The sequence below is a fragment of the Ictalurus punctatus genome, chromosome 10 (assembly GCF_001660625.3).
Source record: "Ictalurus punctatus breed USDA103 chromosome 10, Coco_2.0, whole genome shotgun sequence".
Lineage (NCBI taxonomy): Eukaryota > Metazoa > Chordata > Actinopteri > Siluriformes > Ictaluridae > Ictalurus > Ictalurus punctatus.
The window spans coordinates 28,923,725-28,942,708 of NC_030425.2; the positions used below are offsets into that span (position 1 = coordinate 28,923,725).

Consider the following 18,984-nt stretch of genomic DNA (forward strand, 5'->3'; position numbering starts at 1 on the left):
CTGACTAAGAGGGTGCCAATAATTGCTGCACACCTATATTTAACAAAAATATTTTTTGGATAAACCCGTGTTTTGTTTGCAATCGTTTGATATCCGTGAGAGTATTTCTGTGAAATTGATTTTTATTTTATTTTTAACCATTTTTAAGATCAAAAGTTTAAACAATAAAGACAATTTTTCACAGCCTTCTTTGCTCATATTAGCAAGGGTGCCAATATTAGTGGCGGGTGCTGTGTGTGTGTGTATATATAAAAAATTTTGGTTTTCATGAGGATTTTTTTCACAAAAAGGACATGGTTACTGTCTTGTTCTTTAAAAAAATGATCACATGCAGTTTTGTTTAGGTTTATACAGTTGGATACAGTTGGGTTTTTTTTTGGGGGGGGGGGGGGGGGGGGTTGCATAGGTTCCGAGGTTCCGTACATTTGCTTTCTGATGAGATTTACGAGGACTGTTATTAATCTGAGGAGTGAATTAGGAGTGAATGCGGCGATCTGTCGAAGCTGCTCAGATTAATGACATGTATGAGGCTTTTCTGCATTAAGGTATTACACCGACCTTCCATTAAAGTATTAGGTGTTTGAGAGATGGCATTCATTTTGGTTATGGGGATTGTGTTTGTGTGTGTGTGTGTGTGTGTGTGTGTGTGTGTGTGTGTGTGTGGTGAAGTCCGACATCACTGTTTAAGAGCAGGGCAGTGATCTGAAAGAAAGAATGAACACATGTCAGTGCTGTAACTTAACACTGTACACACAACACACTTTCTTCAGTAACACACACTGTGCTGATGGTGTGTATGATTGTGTAACGATCTTTTGATGTTAGTGATGTCACCAAGCATCAGCAAGGTCATCGGTAATAACGATAAAAGCACGTTAAGCGGGTCGTTCATCTGATACAGCTCTTATCTCTGTGAAGTAATCCGTCAGAATGGCCCGTGTGTGTGTGTGTGTGTGTGTGTGTGTGTGTGTGAGGTTTTTATTGTAGATCCTGTAGATTATCTAACTTTAAAGACACTGCGACCGTCCTGTTGTTATGCAGGCCCGTTATATCGGCGACGGTTTCTGCGATGTGTACACGCCTGAAAATCACCTTAACGTCAACTGATATATAACATCCTCTCCGAAAGTATTGGAACAGCAATGCCAGCGCTTGTGCAATGCCTCAGATAGATTTTCCTTCTTAGCTCAGCTTCAAAAACGGCTTGCTCTTCTCCCATAGACAGCTCTCTGCTCTTCATGTTTGTTTATCCTTTTTGAGAACACATGCAGTGTGCACAGGTGAAACTGAAGGCTAAAACCAAGAGTAGAGCATTCAGAGCTATTCATTCTTTACACAATCAGTTTAACAGGACACACCTAGGCAGCAAGAAACACCTATCAGTCGTGTGTTCCAATATTTTTGATGACTTGAAAAAACGGGTGGGTCCAAGCCAAAAGGTGCGATGTTTAACACGTTTCGATGTAAATATCGGGAGATGAAAGCAGAAATTCTGATCGACCGTCTGATTTTCATCTCAAACTCGAATGTCTTCGGTGTGTAGCGAAAACGATGTTCCAATGCGTTCGGAGGGGATGTGATCTGGGACTCACGAAGAACGTTTTGTTTACCTCGTGAAGTGTGAAATAAACGTGAAATAAACGTCTCCTTATAGGAAAAAAAAAAACTGCGTCGAATTAACAAATAGGCACGTTTGGGGGTGTCCCCCCCCCCCCCCCCTTTATTTCCGGTTGTATATGGTAGTGGGTGTTTAGGGAAATCCGCACGATCCTCGTGGGTGTTGGTGACGTCACAACACGCAAGTTTCAAAATAAACAAATAAATAAATAATAAAAACCCGTTATCCCGATTTAAATGCGTCGTTCACACCACCGAGCGCGCGGAGAAGGACCGCAACCAGCTCTGACGTCAGCGCGGGGGGCGGGGGGGTTACCTCACGCGCAGCAGCAGCAACAGCAGCAAGGAGGCAGGATGAGAGAGAGAGAGAGAGAGAGAGAGAGAAGCTCGCGCTGAGTTCATCGTCGCCACCGCCCATTAAGAGGCGCCTGTGAACCAGGGAGCGCGTGCACGTTACCGTTAACAGAAAAGGGAGAAAAAAAAAAAGCCCAGGTTCTTCAGATTGAACCGATTTCTCTGTTAGCTTGGATGATTTAAGGACTTTCTCTTTTTTGTTGTGGGTTTTTTTTTTTTTTTTTTTTTTTGGTTTTACTTTCGGGAGCGTGGGGGGACACGCGCGAGGACGGGAATTTCGGATACATCTTACCACACTCGCTCGCGCCTCGCCATGGGTTGTTCGGTAAGCGCGGAGGAGCGCGAGGCTATGGACCGGAGCAAAGCCATCGAGAAGAACCTGAAGGAGGACGGAATGCACGAGGCCAAAGTGGTGAAGCTGCTGCTGCTCGGTGAGACAGAATAAACAAACAACAAACATGTCGGCGTGAGGCTTGTTTATTTATTTGCTTACCGGAGAAAACAAATGTATTACCGGATTGGCTGTAAATGCATTAGTGTGTGTGTGTGTGTGTGTGTGTGTGTGTGTGTGTTTGCAGGTGGAGGAGAGTCTGGGAAAAGCACTATTGTCAAACAGATGAAGTAAGTCTGTTTTTGTTTGTTTTGTTTTGTTTTGTTAGATATTTATCTCCGTCATATTCCCTCCACATGCAGATGTGTGGATCAGAATGGATCAGAACCCGGTTCTGTGTTCTGCTGTGTCCGGTGTTCGCGGGTTCTGAAGCTGAAGAGGGTTAGACCGAGTCCCACTGGAACACTTCTCCCTTTTGGGAAGAAAACAATATATATATATATATATATATATATATATATATATATATATATATATATATATATAATATTATTATATTATTATATACATATTTATAATTATATGTAATATTTTAAAGAATAATATTCCCTGTGATGTGATTTGTGTAGATGAGATTTTTCACTATAAAGTGTCCTTTTTTTATTTATAACAACATCCACGTACCTAGACTTTTTCGAGAAAAGGGTACTAAACAGTACCCCAGCTTGTCACTGGTGCATGTCTTGTACCTTTTTAAAAGGAAATGATGTATTTTAAATTATTTGGAAAGGTACGCTAGATCTACCTGCTCATATTAAAGGTAGAAAAGAGCGACAAGCAGTGGCACAGTTAAGTACCCTTTACTTTCTGAGACTGTACGTTTCCCTTGTCGCTGTGGTGTGGCGGGGTTTACCTGCACAGGTGTGTGTGTGTGTGCGTGTAGCTTTAACTAGTTTTAAGAGTAAAGTATTTCCAACTGTGTACGTTTATACGGTTTCTTTTAAAGGTACCGCCACACAACAGTGACAGAGAGTCCGGTTCGAGTCCCTTTATATTTCTGAGCGCGTACGACGTTTAGGAACATTAAGGGTTCTCCGGTTGTTCCTCTGTAGAAATCCTTACGGATGATCCTTCTATAAAGAACTGTACCGCAGGGTTGCTCTGTCAGAAAATATTCCAAGTAGAACCCTTTTTAAAAAAAATAAATAATAATAATTCCAATTATCCTTGGATACACTCTGTAGAATTAAGGGTACTGAACTGTAGTTTTACTTGGTATTATCAAGAGTACACCTTTTGAACTACTGTATAAAGGTCCAATTGTGTGCCTTAAGTCACTTTTAAAGGTACTCTGAGTGAAAAATGCATATTAAAGGTACGAGATGTGTTCCCGTGACGGAATCTCCACAGTGACATGAACGGGTACGGTTTAGTACCCCCCCCCCCCCCCTTTTTTTTTCCCTCCTGAGAATACACGGCTGTAACGCTAGTAAAGGATCAGAACCATTTTGTAAATGAGTTAAGAACCTTTTAATTATCCTATTAACCCTCGAAGAACTCTCTTCGTTTCTTTTTTAAAGAGTGTATCGTGTGAAATCGAACTCTTTAGGATTTATGTCGATGCATGATTTATATTTAACGAAACACTTTCCTGTCTTGCATTTATTTATTTATCTATCTATCTATCTATCTATCCATCTATTTATTTATTGCCACAGTCTGTGAACTGAACACAGGATTGCACCTATTTTTAAAAAAAAAAAAAAATTTATTTTTAAAGAAACACCCCGGCTTTTTCTTTACACTAATCCCAGCTGAACACTTTTCATTTCAAGGTCAAATAGAAACAGGAAGTTGAAATGAAATCGAAAGCAAAATAAAAGCAAGGTCCAGAACTGAAACGTTCTCTTCTCGTCCCGAAACAGGCTTCAGGATCTCTTTAGATTGGAAACGTGCGCGTAGCTGTTCTTTCCCGCTACGTTCGAACATAAGCGTGGGGTCGTGGAGAGTCAAATATATTTCTGTTCACGCTCACATTGTAAAATAAGATCATTACCGTGTTATACCTGTCCTGCCGTTACACCCGTACACGGAATACACGCTTCTACTGATCCCTGAGCCGGCCCGTGTGTGTGTGTGTGTGTGTGTGTGGTTTAATGTGAAGCAGAAAGGGTCAGCGGATGCATTAGTTTCTCTCTCTGACTGTGTGAGGGTTGTGTTAATCTTAATGGAGAGATTTCACGGCCTGATCCCTGCAGGTTTGTTAAAGCACAAGCGGAACGGATTTGGCGCGAATGTGTGCGCCGCATCGAGCCTTATATCCTGCAAACACACCGCATGACCATCGTGAAAATCAGACTGAATCCAAACTCACGACACCAAAAGCCGGAAACAGAAGCTGTTCACGTTTTGACAGTTCACCACGACATAATTATGAAATTGAGATTAAAAAAAGAGGGGCGGAGTTTGTCCGAAACGAGGCCGTGTCACAGTTTCGATCGATTCTGATCTTGAGCTTAAGCGCGTTTTTTTTTCTCGCCTGATATCGACGGGAGTGAGGAGCAGCGTTAAGTCCAGCGTCGCTGTCGGACAGTTTAATATAATCACAATCTATCGCGCTGAAATGTTTATTTCGGTTGTTTTGGCTGTAGATTCTCTCAAACACGCTCTGGAACGCCATTTGAGGAAACAATTATCTACGTAAATATCCCACTTATTCCACTTATTCGTAATATTTTCCATTTAAAATCCTCCAAAAAAAAAGTTGTTTTTTTTTTTCTACCTTAATCAGAGGCGTTGCTTATCTCAAGGGGTGAATTTTTATTTTTATAAATGAACTTTCTCTGTGAGAGTACGGCAGATGACGAGCGCTTGGTCAGCTTATCCTTCAAAGTGTCCCGTGGATACGGTTTTCTTTACAAGAGAGAGTGTTCGATTAGCGCACACACACGGGCACTCTTTCAACAAATAACTCCAAAAACAAAATAATGAATTTAAGGTGTAATAAACTAGCCTACGTATCTCTCTCTCACACGCACACGCACACACACACACACACACACACACACACACACACACGTGTATGCTACGGCTTCGATCTGGTGTCCTGTGGCCGCTCACACTTTGTGTACTAGTAGTTTATCGTGCAAAACAACACAGTGTGCTGGATCAAGTGCTATTCTATGGGCCGCATACTGTATATGCTAGACTCCTATTAGATTTATTTCTCTCTATAGCAGTCTTCTCATTCATATATCATCGTATTAAGTCTTTTTGCTTTATTTTTTTTATTTCTTTTCTAAATGGTCTCCTGTTTTAACGTTACATTTGATCGTAGTACATTTGAGAGCCAAAAATGTTTGCGTTTGAAACGCTTCTGCTTAAGGAAAATCGGATGACCTGAACAGGAACCTCAGCAGGTGATGTAGAGCTCAGAAAATCCACTTAAGCAGCTGCGTGACCTGACTCTGAATACCAGGAACTCTCCCCCACGTAAATACTGACTTAAATTCGCTGATTCTGAAAGCAGTGACGTGTGTGTGTGTGTGTGTGAGAGAGAGAGAGAGAGAGAGAGAGAGTATATTATTATATTATGATGATTGTATAATGTGTTTTACGTGTGTATTAGGATTATCCATGAAGATGGTTTCAGTGGAGACGATTTAAAGCAGTTTAAACCCATCGTCTATAGCAACACCATACAGAGTCTGTTCTCCATTTTAAAAGCTATGGAGACCCTCGGCATCGAGTATGAAGACAAGGACAGGGCTGTGAGTATGCGCACACACACCCACACACATACACACGCACAAGGATCTTAGGGAACATGTACAACCTTTCTTCCTCAGCCTCTCTCTATCTCTCTCTCTTTGTGATTCTGAAGCTAAAAATGAATGAAACACATCCTCTCTTAGCATAACGAAACACTTTTTAATTTCTAGGGATCCATAGAGATGAGTTTGCTCCGAACAGTGTAGAAAAAGTCCTCCCTGAGGCACTTATTATCTAAACCTGTTAATAAACTTTCCAGCCGGTCAACAGCGACATCTAGTGGATGTAAAGTTATTAGCTCGGCTAATGAGCAGTGGTTAATGTCATAATCACATCATTTATATCTCAGGATCAAAAAATACTGTGATTAACAATGTTTAAAACACCTCCTGACATTCATCCCACGGTGTTTAATGGAGTAACACTGGATAATATTTTTTATATATATATATATACATATATTTATATACTATATACTCTATGTTGATAGATTATTGGTACACATGGGAACATGGTTATGTTAACTTTTTTTGTTCAACACATAATTTCTGTAGCATAACTCCTCGATTTGGGCTGAAGATCGCTGACCTGTTTCACTTTTGGATTGATTAATATTTCATTTTATTCAACGGTTAGGACTGAACTTTTGGTACTGCGCTTCACAAAGGCCCTTCCTCAATATCAATATCAATTTTTTTTTTCATTCATTTTAGGAAGGACTTTTAATAATGTTTTCATTAGGAAATCTGTACTTAATTAACTGTCCCTGTGATGTGATGTGATGTGATGTGTGTCTTGTCTTTAGCCTGATGTAAAGTTAATCTATGACATAATCAGCCGTATGGAGGACACGGAAGAGTACACACCTGAAGTTCTGGTGGCCATGAAGCGTTTGTGGAAAGATGGAGGAGTTCAGGCCTGCTTCAATCGATCACGAGAATATCAGCTCAATGACTCGGCTCAATAGTAAGACACACACACACACACACACACACACATATATATATATATATATATATATATATATATATATATATGTATATATGAGTAGCACTTACACTGTAACGATCACATTAATTTGATGAAAGCATTTAAGCAGGATCGTAGGACAAATAAACCTCACTCGTTATGTAGAAGAACGTCTCGACTTGTCTCGGACCTAAATGTACATCAGGTAGGTTCGACATTTGAGTAATTTCCACCCATATTCATAAAGCTTCGCCCCCAGGATCTACAGTGGCCCGCTCAAGATAGTGACAGGAGGCGTATCTTTAATGACCACGAGTCAGATTTCTCAGCAACTTAATACACTTTTGCTGAGTCCATGGCTTAAGGCATTGTTTTTTTTACCATATGTTCTACATATCTTAAATGGTTACTTGTACAAATAAAGAATGAAGAAAAAAATCAACTACCGCACCTTTAAGTAAATAAGTTGTGTCAGTGTTTACGTGGGGAAAGTGTCCGGTATTCAGAGTCGGGTTACGCAGCTGCTTAAGTGGATTAATCTGATTAGAATCACCTGTGCGTAGTTCGCACCTCCGAGGCTGAGGTTGCCAGATTTTTTTGAGTAGGAGCGTCCGAGACGGGGGTTTTCAACAGCGATCTAAACACAAACGCTTACCTCTAAACCTGGGGGGGGGGGGGACAGGGATAGAAAATACGGACCGGAGGAGGAAACCGAGAGTTGTGTCTTTGCTGTCAAACGTAATCTGATGTAAAATAAAAGCAGGAGAGGATTTAAAAATGAACAAATAGAAAGACTATTCTGGCGAGATATGAAGGAGAAGACGGCGAGTGTTTGCGCATTAATAGTGCTGGTTGTAATTATCACGCTAATCGCTGGTTTAATTTAACAAAATGGCTTCCACGTTATGTCCTCTTTGGGCGGGGAAAAACATTTTCATGGATTTTAAAGGGATCGTATTATTCCGTATTGATCTCGAATAGTGTGTGTGTGTGTGTGTGTGTGAGTGTGTGTGTGTGAGTGTATTTACAACCAAAACATAAATACATCAACAAAACTTAATCCTGCTCCTCGATCGAGTCGATATCACGCAACAAAAATGCGCTTTTCAAGTTCAAGGTTAGAATCAAGTGTTACTGAGACACGCCTCTGGTTTAGACAAACTCCGCCCCCTGGTGCGTAACTCTCACGTAACTTCTGAATAGCGCTTAAGCTTGTAGTTACATCTGAGCGCTGAATACTGATGTGTGTCATTTCTGTATTAAATCCTCACTGTGTGTGTGTGTGTGTGTGTGTGTGTGTGTGTGTGTGTCTGTACTTAAATCTGTTTCTCCTGTAGTTATCTGGACAGTTTGGACCGAATCGGATCACCTGATTATATGCCCACTGAGCAGGACATTCTGAGGTCGCGGGTTAAAACCACCGGTATCGTGGAGACACACTTCAGCTTCAAGAACCTGAACTTCAGGTAAGTTTCTTTTTATTTACAACCCAAACTCAATAAAAAAAATTCATTTTCTTCCAGATTTCTGTCATTTAAAACATTTCCTGCTAATTTGGGAAAATAAATTACATTTGCTAAATAAGTAAATCTCTCAAAATTTCCATAATATCACTCTGAATTTGGCAATTATTATCTATTACTGCTGTTTGTAATAGGTCAGTAGTCACGAGTCGAGTCTTCGAACTGACTCTTTTAGGTTAAGATAAACAGAAATGAATCGTTTTGATTAATGAAACACAGTACATAGCAGTGTTGTATTGTTAATTAGAAGATAGGCATATTTCATGAAGCAGTTACAGACATAATTAATCAAAGAACAACAAACAACCAAAAAAGGGGTAATGAATCGTTTGGGAACTAGAAGAGTCGACTCTTTTTAGCGAACAGAGTCAAATGATTTGACTCACTGAAAAGAGGCGAAATTCCCGTCACTACATAAATTTTGGTGGACAAAACTGTATAGATTAACGTACAGACTGAATGACCTGTGTGTGTGTGTGTGTGTGTGTGTGTGTGTTCTGTCCCCTCTAGGCTGTTCGATGTAGGAGGTCAGAGATCCGAGAGGAAAAAATGGATCCACTGCTTTGAAGGTGTGACGGCTATAATCTTCTGTGTAGCGATGAGCGGCTACGATCAAATGTTACATGAAGATGAGACGACGGTAAAGAACTGCACACACACACACACACACAGAGTAAAATAATAAGCGATGGAGTGTTGTGATGAAGCAGATTTACTGTCACACCCAACGATTACAATTTTTATTTATTAAAGATAAACACATCATACTTTTTATCCATTTATAGTTACATTTAATGCAAAGTTTTCACTTACGTTATAGCAGCTATAAACAGTTGTTCCCTCACCAGCCCGCTCTTCGTTCTCTCAAAGAAGCGTAAACTCCTCTGTCCTGAACATGTGGGAAAACTTAAGGTCACAGATTTACCTCTGACTGTTACAGAGCGCTGACACTGGAGACTCCTTCTATAAGACTGTTAAATCTCAATATATAATTTATCAGTTACACCATTAAGTTTTTAATGACGCCCCCATGCCACGTGCACTGACACGCCCCCATGCCATGGGCACTGACACGCCCCCATACCATGACGGACGCTGGCTTTTGGACCTGACGCTGATAACAGCTCAGACGGTCCTTTTCCTCTTTGGCCCGGAGAACACGACGGCTGTTTTGTCCAAAAACTATTTGAGATGTCGACTCGTCGGACGACAAAACACGACTCCACTGTGCTACTGTCCATCTCAGATGAGACCGAGCCCAGAGAAGTGGGCGGAGCTTCTGGACAGTGTTGATGTACGGCTTCTGCCTTGAATAGTAAAGCCTTAACTCGCATCTGTGGATGCAGCGGCGAATGGTGTCGAACGACAAAGGTTTACCGCAGTATTCCCGAGCCCATGTCAGGATCTCATTACAGACTCATGACGGTGTTTAAGACAGTGACGTCTGAGGGATCGGAGATCACGCGCATTCAGAAGAGGTTTTCGGCCTCGCCCTTTACGCACCGAGATTCGACCGGATTCCTTGAATCGTTTAATTATATTGTGCGCTGTAGAAGCTGAATCGCCCAAAATCCTCCCGATTTGTCTTTGGGGAACGTTCTTCTCAAAGTGTCGGATTATTCACTGACGAATCTGTTGACAGATTAACGAGCCTCGACCCACCTCGCTCTCGAAGGACTCGGCCTTGTTGGAGGCCTTCTTATTCCGACTTCTCACATCGCTATTAGTCCTAAACTGCCCCTGTCCCAACTTTTCTGGAACGTGTTCCATGCATCGATTTCAAAATAAACGTTTACCTTCAAAAAACTATGCAGTTGATTAGTTAAAACATCAGACACCTCGTCTTTATAAGGTTTATTGTTTAAATGCAAGTCAAAGTCCATGTACACATCACTCCTCTTTGTTTTTATTCGCATTTTCCATACTGTCCCGACTTTTTCGGAATTGGGGTTGTACTATCAGAGTAGCGTTCACCGTACGAGTCCCTATGAATGAGCCGTTACTATAGAAACGATAACGTGTTGCGCATTAATGTATATAAACGTGTGATTTCTCCGTCCTGCAGAATCGTATGCACGAGTCCCTCATGCTCTTCGACTCCATCTGTAATAACAAGTTCTTTGTCGACACTTCCATCATCCTCTTCCTCAACAAGAAGGATCTTTTCGGGGAGAAGATAAAGAAATCTCCGCTCACCATGTGTTTCCCCGAGTATACAGGTGTGTGTGTGTGTGTGTGTGTGTGAGCATATTAAGAATTTATAACTCTATTGATGAGTCCTATACTGTAAGTGCTTTCATGTAGAGGTCGATCGGGTTTTGCAGATTAATCCACACCGATTAAGTTTTTCCCGGTTGTGTCGTAAGCCTGAGCGGCTAAGAAGGGTCCGCTGTAATTATACAGCACGAGAGCGGCCTCTAGAGGCGAAATATAAACCATCACTGACCAATTTTGTCCTGTTATTCGAAGCTTCATTTTAGATGTCTCTATCTTGACTTGTTATTTGGAGCGTTACTTTTCGGTTCGGTTTGGATGCATATCGTTTATTTGCTTTAATATTTATTAGTAGTTAATATATATTCATTATTTCTATGTTATTTATATAATATTTCATTTTTTATTAAACAGTCAGCACTGTTTATTTTTGCTACAAAATTCGGCCGTGTTTTTCTTTGAGTGTTGAGTATCAATTAAAAAAAAAAAAACATCGGTCGATTAATCGGTTATCGGCAGGTAGGCGCCGCGCGATTTAGTCATCGTATCGGTAAAATCCGCTATCGGTCGACCTCTGCTTTTGCGCGTACGTGTTTCGTGTTCCTTTACTCCAGTGTTCAGCTTCATGATTTCTCTCGCAGGTCCGAACACGTTTGAAGACGCGTCTGCGTATATACAGGTTCAGTTTGAGGGTAAAAACCGTTCTCCTAATAAAGAGATTTACTGCCACCTGACGTGTGCGACTGACACGGGAAACATTCAGGTGGTGTTCGACGCGGTCACTGACATCATCATCGCCAACAACCTGCGTGGCTGTGGCCTGTACTGAGCTGCACCGAGCCTGCCGTCATCACAATCACTGTTTCTCGTCATGGTAACGAGCGACCGAACTGAAACTCCGCCCCCTCGACCAACGTTCTCTCATCCTGTTTTTGTCTGGTTTTCTTTATAATCCTGAGTTAAAACAGGCACTGGTTCGTGTGTGTGTGTGTGTGTGTATGTGTGTGTGTGTGTGGGGGGGGGTAATTAGTGTACAGTTAAATCTGGAATGTTTGCAGGACGCAGAGCAAAACAAAAAAACGTGAAATGAGCGTAAATACAATCTACAAAAAAGAACTCTCAGGATGGTCGAGAGATCGATTTCTGCTCTAAACTGTTTTTATTTATTAATTAATGAACATCTCAGAAGCAGTAAATGTTGATGAGATATTCGTCACGGTTTGATTTTTACAAAAACGAAGCAGCTCTCAGGCCAGAGGCGTGAGAAACGAACGAGCATTCGGGAGAAAGCGTAGAACGGTAAGCTCTCCTGTGACGTCGAGGGAACCGTCGCGCTAAAAGCACAAGTAGATTCCGGATCACGCTTTACATCACGGTTCTCTTAACCGACATCATTTACATATTCATTAACATAAACAAATCCGGAACGTCAGCATTAACGCCCCATCAGGAACAAGCTAATTAAGACTCGGTAAATATTAATTCCTTTTTTTTTTTTTCTTCTTTTCTTTTTTTTTTTTTTTTTAAACGGACGCCTCCATTAAATACCGTTTCTGTCGTCAGCGAGTAAACTTCATCCTTGATCTGATCTTCACACCTGGAGATCAGTGTTCAGGACGCTCTCGACTTTTAGCACCATTTTATTCCATTTGTATTCATGGCGTTAACATTATTCGACTCAGGTGTATTTCGTTAACACTTAAACGAACGTGTTAAGTTCGGAGTACCGGAGCTGCTGTTAGAGAAAATTACTATTAATCCACACCTTCTGACCAATCACAATGCAGAATCCAACAGCGCTGCGGGATGACCGATGCTAATTGATGTTCATGCAGTACGTCGTTCTCGTTAAGGGACTCTTCGTGTAAAAGCTCACCATTTCTTTGTAAATGATTCTATTTATTGAGTTGTGTATAAAATATGAGGGCTTGTGTGTACAGATTTTGTATCTTCTGCACGTACGTGTTAGATCTCTATAAACAGAGCCGACCAATTCAGCGCACTGACGGTTATATATCCCGGAGTAGAGGAAAAAATGTAGCACATTTATAATTAGTGAAATTAATACATAAACGAACTACTGAACTCACTTTCTGTATCTGTGTGTGTGTGTGTGTGTGTGTGTGTGTGCGCGCACAAATGAGATTCATCTTTTCTCTCTCCTGTTACCGAACCCTCATTTCTTTCCCGTCCTCTTTTGTTTGTTTGTTTGTTTGTTTGTTTGTTTGTTTGTTTTTTTATGCTTAGCATCTCTGTCTTTCCATACATCATTGTACTTCTGGTTCAATTTAGTCACCTGATGAAATGTTTACAATAAAATCACAGTTTGGAACCATTTTATAGTTTCTCTTTTCATTTAATCTCCATTTTGATGTCATTTAATGTTTAGCTCTGAGAGATTTAATCCTAATTCATCCTGACAGAAGAACAGAGTAAGTGTTTATCAGCCATGTATGTAGAATTATATTCATGTACAGAGCTTTAACCTGCCGTGTTTTCACGTCTCTTGTATCTAAATAATCACCAGAATGACAAGAATGTAACATTTCCAAACATTTGTAACATTTATTTACAAAATAAAAATAAGCACACGTACATAAGTATTCACACCCTTTGCTCACTACTTTGTTGAAGCAGCTTTGGCACCGATTACAGCCTCAAGTCTTTTTGAGAATGATGCTACAAGCTTGGCACACCTATTTTTTGGGCAGTTTCTCCCATTCTTCTTTGCGGGACCTCTCAAGCTCCATCAGGTCGGATGGGGAGCGTCGGTGCACAGCCATTTTCAGATCTCTCCAGAGATGTTCAATCGGGTTCGTCTGGGCTCTGGCTGGGACACTCAAGGACATTCACAGAGTTGTCCTGTAGACACTCCTTCGTTATCTTGGCTGTGTGCTTAGGGTCGTTGTCCTGTTGGAAGATGACCCTTCTCCCCAGTCTGAGGTCCAGAGCGCTCTGGAGCAGGTTTTCATCAAGGATGTCTCTGTACATTGCTGCGTTCATCTTTCCCTCGATCCGGACTAGTCTCCCAGTTCCTGCCGCTGAAAAACATCCCCACAGCACGATGCTGCCACCACCATGTAGGGATGGTATTAGCCAGGTGATGAGTGCTGCCTGGTTTCCTCCAGACATGACGCTTGCCATTCAGGCCAAAGAGTTCAATATTTGTCTTGGTCTTGGTCTGAGAGTCCTTCAGGTGCCTTTTGGCAAACTCCAGGCGGGCTGTCATGTGCCTTTTACTGAGGAGTGGCTTCCATCCGGCCAGTCTACCATTCAGGCCTGACTGGTAGAGTTCTGCAGAGATGGTTGTTCTTCTGGAAGGTTCTCCTCTCTCCACAGACACGCTGGAGCTCTGTCAGAGTGACCATCGGGTTTTTGGTCACCTCTCTGACTAAGGCCCTTCTCTCCCGATCGCTCAGTTTGGCCGGGCGGCCAGCTCTAGGAAGAGTCCTGGTGGTTCCAGACTTCTTCCATTTACGGATGATGGAGGCCACTGTGCTCATTGGGACCTTCAATACTGCAGAAATGTTTCTGTACCCTTCCACAGATCTGTGCCTCGACACAATCCTGTCTTGGAGGTCTACAGACAATTCCTTGGTCTTCGTGGCTTGGTTTGTGCTCTGACATGCAGTGTTAACTGTGGGACCTTATATAGACAGGTGTGTGCCTTTCCAAATCATGTCCAATCAACTGAATTTACCACAGGTGGACGCCAATAAAGTTGTAGAAACATCTCAAGGATGATCAGTGGAAACAGGACGCACCTGAGATCAATTTTGAGAGGCTGTGAATACTTATGTACATGTCCTTTATTTGTTTTTTTATTTTTAATAAATTTGGAAAGATTTCAAACAAACTTCTTCCAAGTTGTCATGATGGGGTTTTGTTTGTAGAATTTTGAGGAAAATAATGAATTGAATCCATTTTGGAATGAGGCTGTAACATCACAGAATGTGGGAAAAGTGAAGCGCTGAGAATTCTTTCCGGATGCACTGTATATGTGGACTCCACAAGACCCCTGAAGGTGTGCTGTGGTATCTGGTAACAAGACGTTAGCAGCAGATCCTTTAAGTCCTGTAAGTTGTGAGGTGGGACCTCCATGGATCGGACTTGTTTGTCCAGGGCATCCCACGGACGCTGGTTCGGATCGAGATCTGGGGAATTCGGAGGCCGAGTCGACACCTTGAACTCTTTATGTTCCTCAAACCGTTCCTGAACGATGTCTGCAGTGTGTCAGGGAGAAAGAGGTCACTGCAGTTAGTGAACACCGTCACCATGAAGGCGTGTACTCGGTCTGCAGCAGTGTTTAGGTTGGTGGTACGTGTCAAAGTAACATCCACATGAACGCCTGGACCCAAGGTTTCCCACTAGAACATTGCCCAGAGCATCACACTGCCTCCACCAGCTCGCCTTCTTCCCATGGTGCACCCTGGTGACATCTCTTCCCCAGGTAAGCCACACATACACACACACGCCGTCCGCATTATGTAAAAGAAAATGTGATTCATCAGACCAGGACACCTTCTTCCATGGTCCAGTTCTGATGCTCACGTGCCCACGGTAGGAGATTTCGGTGGTGTACAGGGGGTCATCATGGACACTCTGACCGCTCTGCAGCTACGCAGCTCCATACGCAGCAAGCTGTGATGCTCTGTGTGTTCTGACTCCTTTCTATCAGAACCAGCATGAACTTTTTCAGAAGTTTGTGCTGCAGTAGCTCTTCTGTGGGATCGGATCAGACGGGCTAGCCTTCACCCATGACCCTGTCACCGGTTCACCGCTTCTCCTTCCTTGGACCACTTTTGGTAGGTATTAACCACTGCATACCGGGAACACCCCACAAGACCTGCTGTTCTGGAGAAGCTCTGACCCAGACGTCTAGACATCACAATCTAGCCCTTATCAAAGTCACTCAGATCCTTACACTCGCCCATTTTTCCTGCTTCCAACACGTCAACCTCGAGAACTGACCGTTCACTTGAATTTACAGGATTTATATGCATACCAAATTTCTCGTGTAAACGCTCACACAGATAATTCTTTATTTATTTACAAATAAATCCGTTCGTATCCAGCTCAATAAATGAGGCCCGTTGATCCCTCATCATATCATGCGGTGCGTTCCATGTATCCCGTCCTCTTTTTACCCCAAACATTCTGAAAGAACGAGCGAAAGATTGCAAATTTCATATCATCAAGGTCCAGCGAGTATAATGTCCCAAGCAAGTTTAGTTACAGTCGCTAGGTGGTTGCTACGGTATTCCAGCTGATTGTCATAGGTGGTTGCCATGGCGTTCCAAGAGGTTGTTTGGTGGGGCGGTGTATGAACATTGGTCTTATTTTTGTCAAACTTGAACATTTCGTTCTGATTGTGTTTTTACGTACTTTTATGTTGTTGTTGTTGTTGTTGTTGTTGTTGTTGTTTTTACATCCATGACATGACTTGTGCAGGTTAATGATCACACCTGTCATGGCGTTCTCCACAAGAGGGCCTTCTCTGATTTTTAATTTTTAAAGCATCCGCCAAAGGACCAGACAGAAAAAAACATTTCTGTCGGTGAAGTGGATTCTTCTCTCGAAGTGTTTTCAGGACCGTGTGCTCACTTTATTGTTCTGAAAAAAAAAAAAAAAAAGATTCATTTACTGACCGTTCTAAAAATATTTACTCGTAAACCTGTGAGTGGATTTAGAGCGAAATTCCCACTGGACATTTCTATCTGAACCTGTACACGATCCCCGGCCTGTGGAAGTGGATTAGCGTGGAGCTGTAGCAGTAATGTGAGGCAGGAACTTTAGCCGGTTAGCTGGAATGTGTGAGTCAGCAGAACCGTGCAGTTATATCAGGCACGAGCAGAGTCAGGAGCCGGCTAATTTCAGCCTTGTGAAAATTACCGTCCATTTAATAACCATTCATCTACATGCTTCATCTACTTCCTCATCGATCGAGACGTCGGTACTGAGAACAAGCTTACAGACGTTCTCATTTTTCAACGCTCGAACGGTTGATTTTTTAAAAATGTAAATGATTTATTATTTCAAGCAGGAACAGCTGAAACGTTTAACATGCAGGAGAATAAAGCGTCATTAACGCACCGCTTTGCATCGAGTCATGGAATTTTACGCAAGCAGGAGATTCCATTGTTGACGATCGATATACGTGACGTCCCTTTTTAAAACCTTTATTAAGATAATTAAAGCTTTTAATTAATTAGGTGCGTAATTAAAGTGTTCTGCAAGTCGAAAGTTTTTATACCCGTCCCCTTCTATTAAAAGTCTGGGTTCAACTACAACAAACGGGTTTAAGTTCAACATTCTCGAATGAGAAAATTAAAATAGGAAATTATTTTTTTGAATGTTCGGTCACTTATATAACATGCATTCCGCTAAACAGAAGCTTTCAGGCTGTGTCCCAATTCAACCCTGTCGCCGTAAACGACCCCCACGTTACATTTCAGCTCTTCTTCATTCATTATTCCTTATATAATTTATACATACAGTGCTGTGAAAAAGTATTTGCCCCATCCTGATTTCTTCAGTTTTTGTGTAAAACTCGTACTAAATGGTTTCAGAAGTTAAAACAGAATCTAAAATAAAACAAAGGCGACCTGCGTGAACACAAAATGCAGTTTTTAAATTGTGTTATTTGTCGAAGTAAAAAAAGTTATCCAATAACAACTGGGCCTGTGTGAAAATGTATTTGTCCCCGTAGGTACTAATTCCGAAAATCTATGAAAGTGCGTACATGATGGGGTTCAGCTGGACGAGACACAACCAGACCTGATTACTGCAAACCCTGTTCAATCACATCTACACTTACATAGAACTTTTTCAACAGCAGGAAGTTGGTTAAAAGGTTTTACCCAGTAACACACTATGCCAAAGTTGAAAGAAATTCCAGAAATGATGAGGAAGACAGTGAATGAAATACATCAGTCTGGGAAGGGTTACAAAGCTATTTCAAAGGCTCTGGGACTCCAAAGAACCACAGCGAGAGGCGTCATCTCCACATGGAAAAACTCAGCACAGTAGTGAAGCTTCCTAGAAGTGTCAGATCTTCTAAAATTCCTCCAAGAGCACAGCGACGACTCATCCGGGAAGTCACACAAGAGCCAAGGACATCATCAAAGGACCTACAGGCCTCTCTAACATCAATAAAGGTCCGTGTTCATGACTCCACTATCAGAAAGACCCCGGGGGAAATGGCTCCATGGAAGAGTGGTGAGGTGAAAACCACTGCTGACCCAGAAGAACATTAAAGCTCATCTCAATTTCACCAAAACACACCCTGATGATGCTCAAACCTTTTGGAAGAATGTTCTGTGGACTGATGAGTGGAAAGTGGAACTGTTGAGAAGACGGGAGTCCCGTTACATCTGGAGTAAACCAAACACAGAATTCCACAAAAAGAACATCATACCTTCAGTCCAGCATGGTGGAGGAAGTGTGATGGTGTGGGGATGCTCTGCTGCTTCAGGGCCTGGACAGCGTGCAGTAATTGAGAGAAACATGAATTCTGCTCTCTACCAGAAAATCCTAAAGGAGAACGTCCGATCTTCAGTCTTTAAATTGAAACTCAAGCGTAACTGGATTATGCAGCAAGACAATGATCCAAAGCGTAGGAGTAAGTCCAAGTCCTAGAAGTAAGTGAAAGACTGATCTCCAGTGATCAGAAGCGTTTGGTTGCAGTTACTGCTGCTAAAGGCAGAACGACCAGATTTTAAATTTAAGGGGCAATTTTCACACTGGTGATAGATGTTGTATAACTTTTTTTGCTTCAATAAAATGAAATAAATCAATAAAAACTGTATAGTGTGTTCACTCAGGTTGCCCTCGGTTTATGTTGTATTTCTTCTGAAGATCTAAAACAATTTAGTATGAGATATAAACAAAAACAGAAGAAATCAGCATGGGGCAAATACTTTTTCACAGCACTGTATATAACTTAAATGATCATTCCCTTGATTTATGTTTCCACCTTTCTTTTAGGTTCTTACACTTAAATACTGAAGACACGTCACCGACGCTATGCTCATCCACCACGTTTGCAGGTTGAATATCCCCGAAGCAAACCGTCATAAAACTCCTCCTCCCTCCCTCGTGCAAGGCGTTGTGGGTAATATGAGCAGAAAAGGTGTCCACGGATCCACACGTCGAAATATTAAACCAGCCGGGTGCCTTTGAGATACCCGTTTCAACATACTTTGA

At 41.8% G+C, this 18,984-nt stretch overlaps 1 protein-coding gene across 1 annotated transcript; it reads left to right on the plus strand.

The window, feature by feature from the left end:
- The first annotated feature begins 1,714 nt into the window (after positions 1-1,714).
- gnao1b (guanine nucleotide binding protein (G protein), alpha activating activity polypeptide O, b) lies at positions 1,715-13,115 on the plus strand. The gene is made up of 8 exons (XM_017478154.3): positions 1,715-2,402; positions 2,550-2,592; positions 5,931-6,072; positions 6,879-7,039; positions 8,380-8,508; positions 9,076-9,205; positions 10,631-10,784; positions 11,421-13,115. Exons 1-8 carry the CDS (start codon positions 2,285-2,287, stop codon positions 11,606-11,608), a joined length of 1,065 nt encoding a protein of 354 aa, XP_017333643.1. The 5' UTR covers positions 1,715-2,284; the 3' UTR covers positions 11,609-13,115.
- The last annotated feature ends 5,869 nt before the right edge of the window (positions 13,116-18,984 follow it).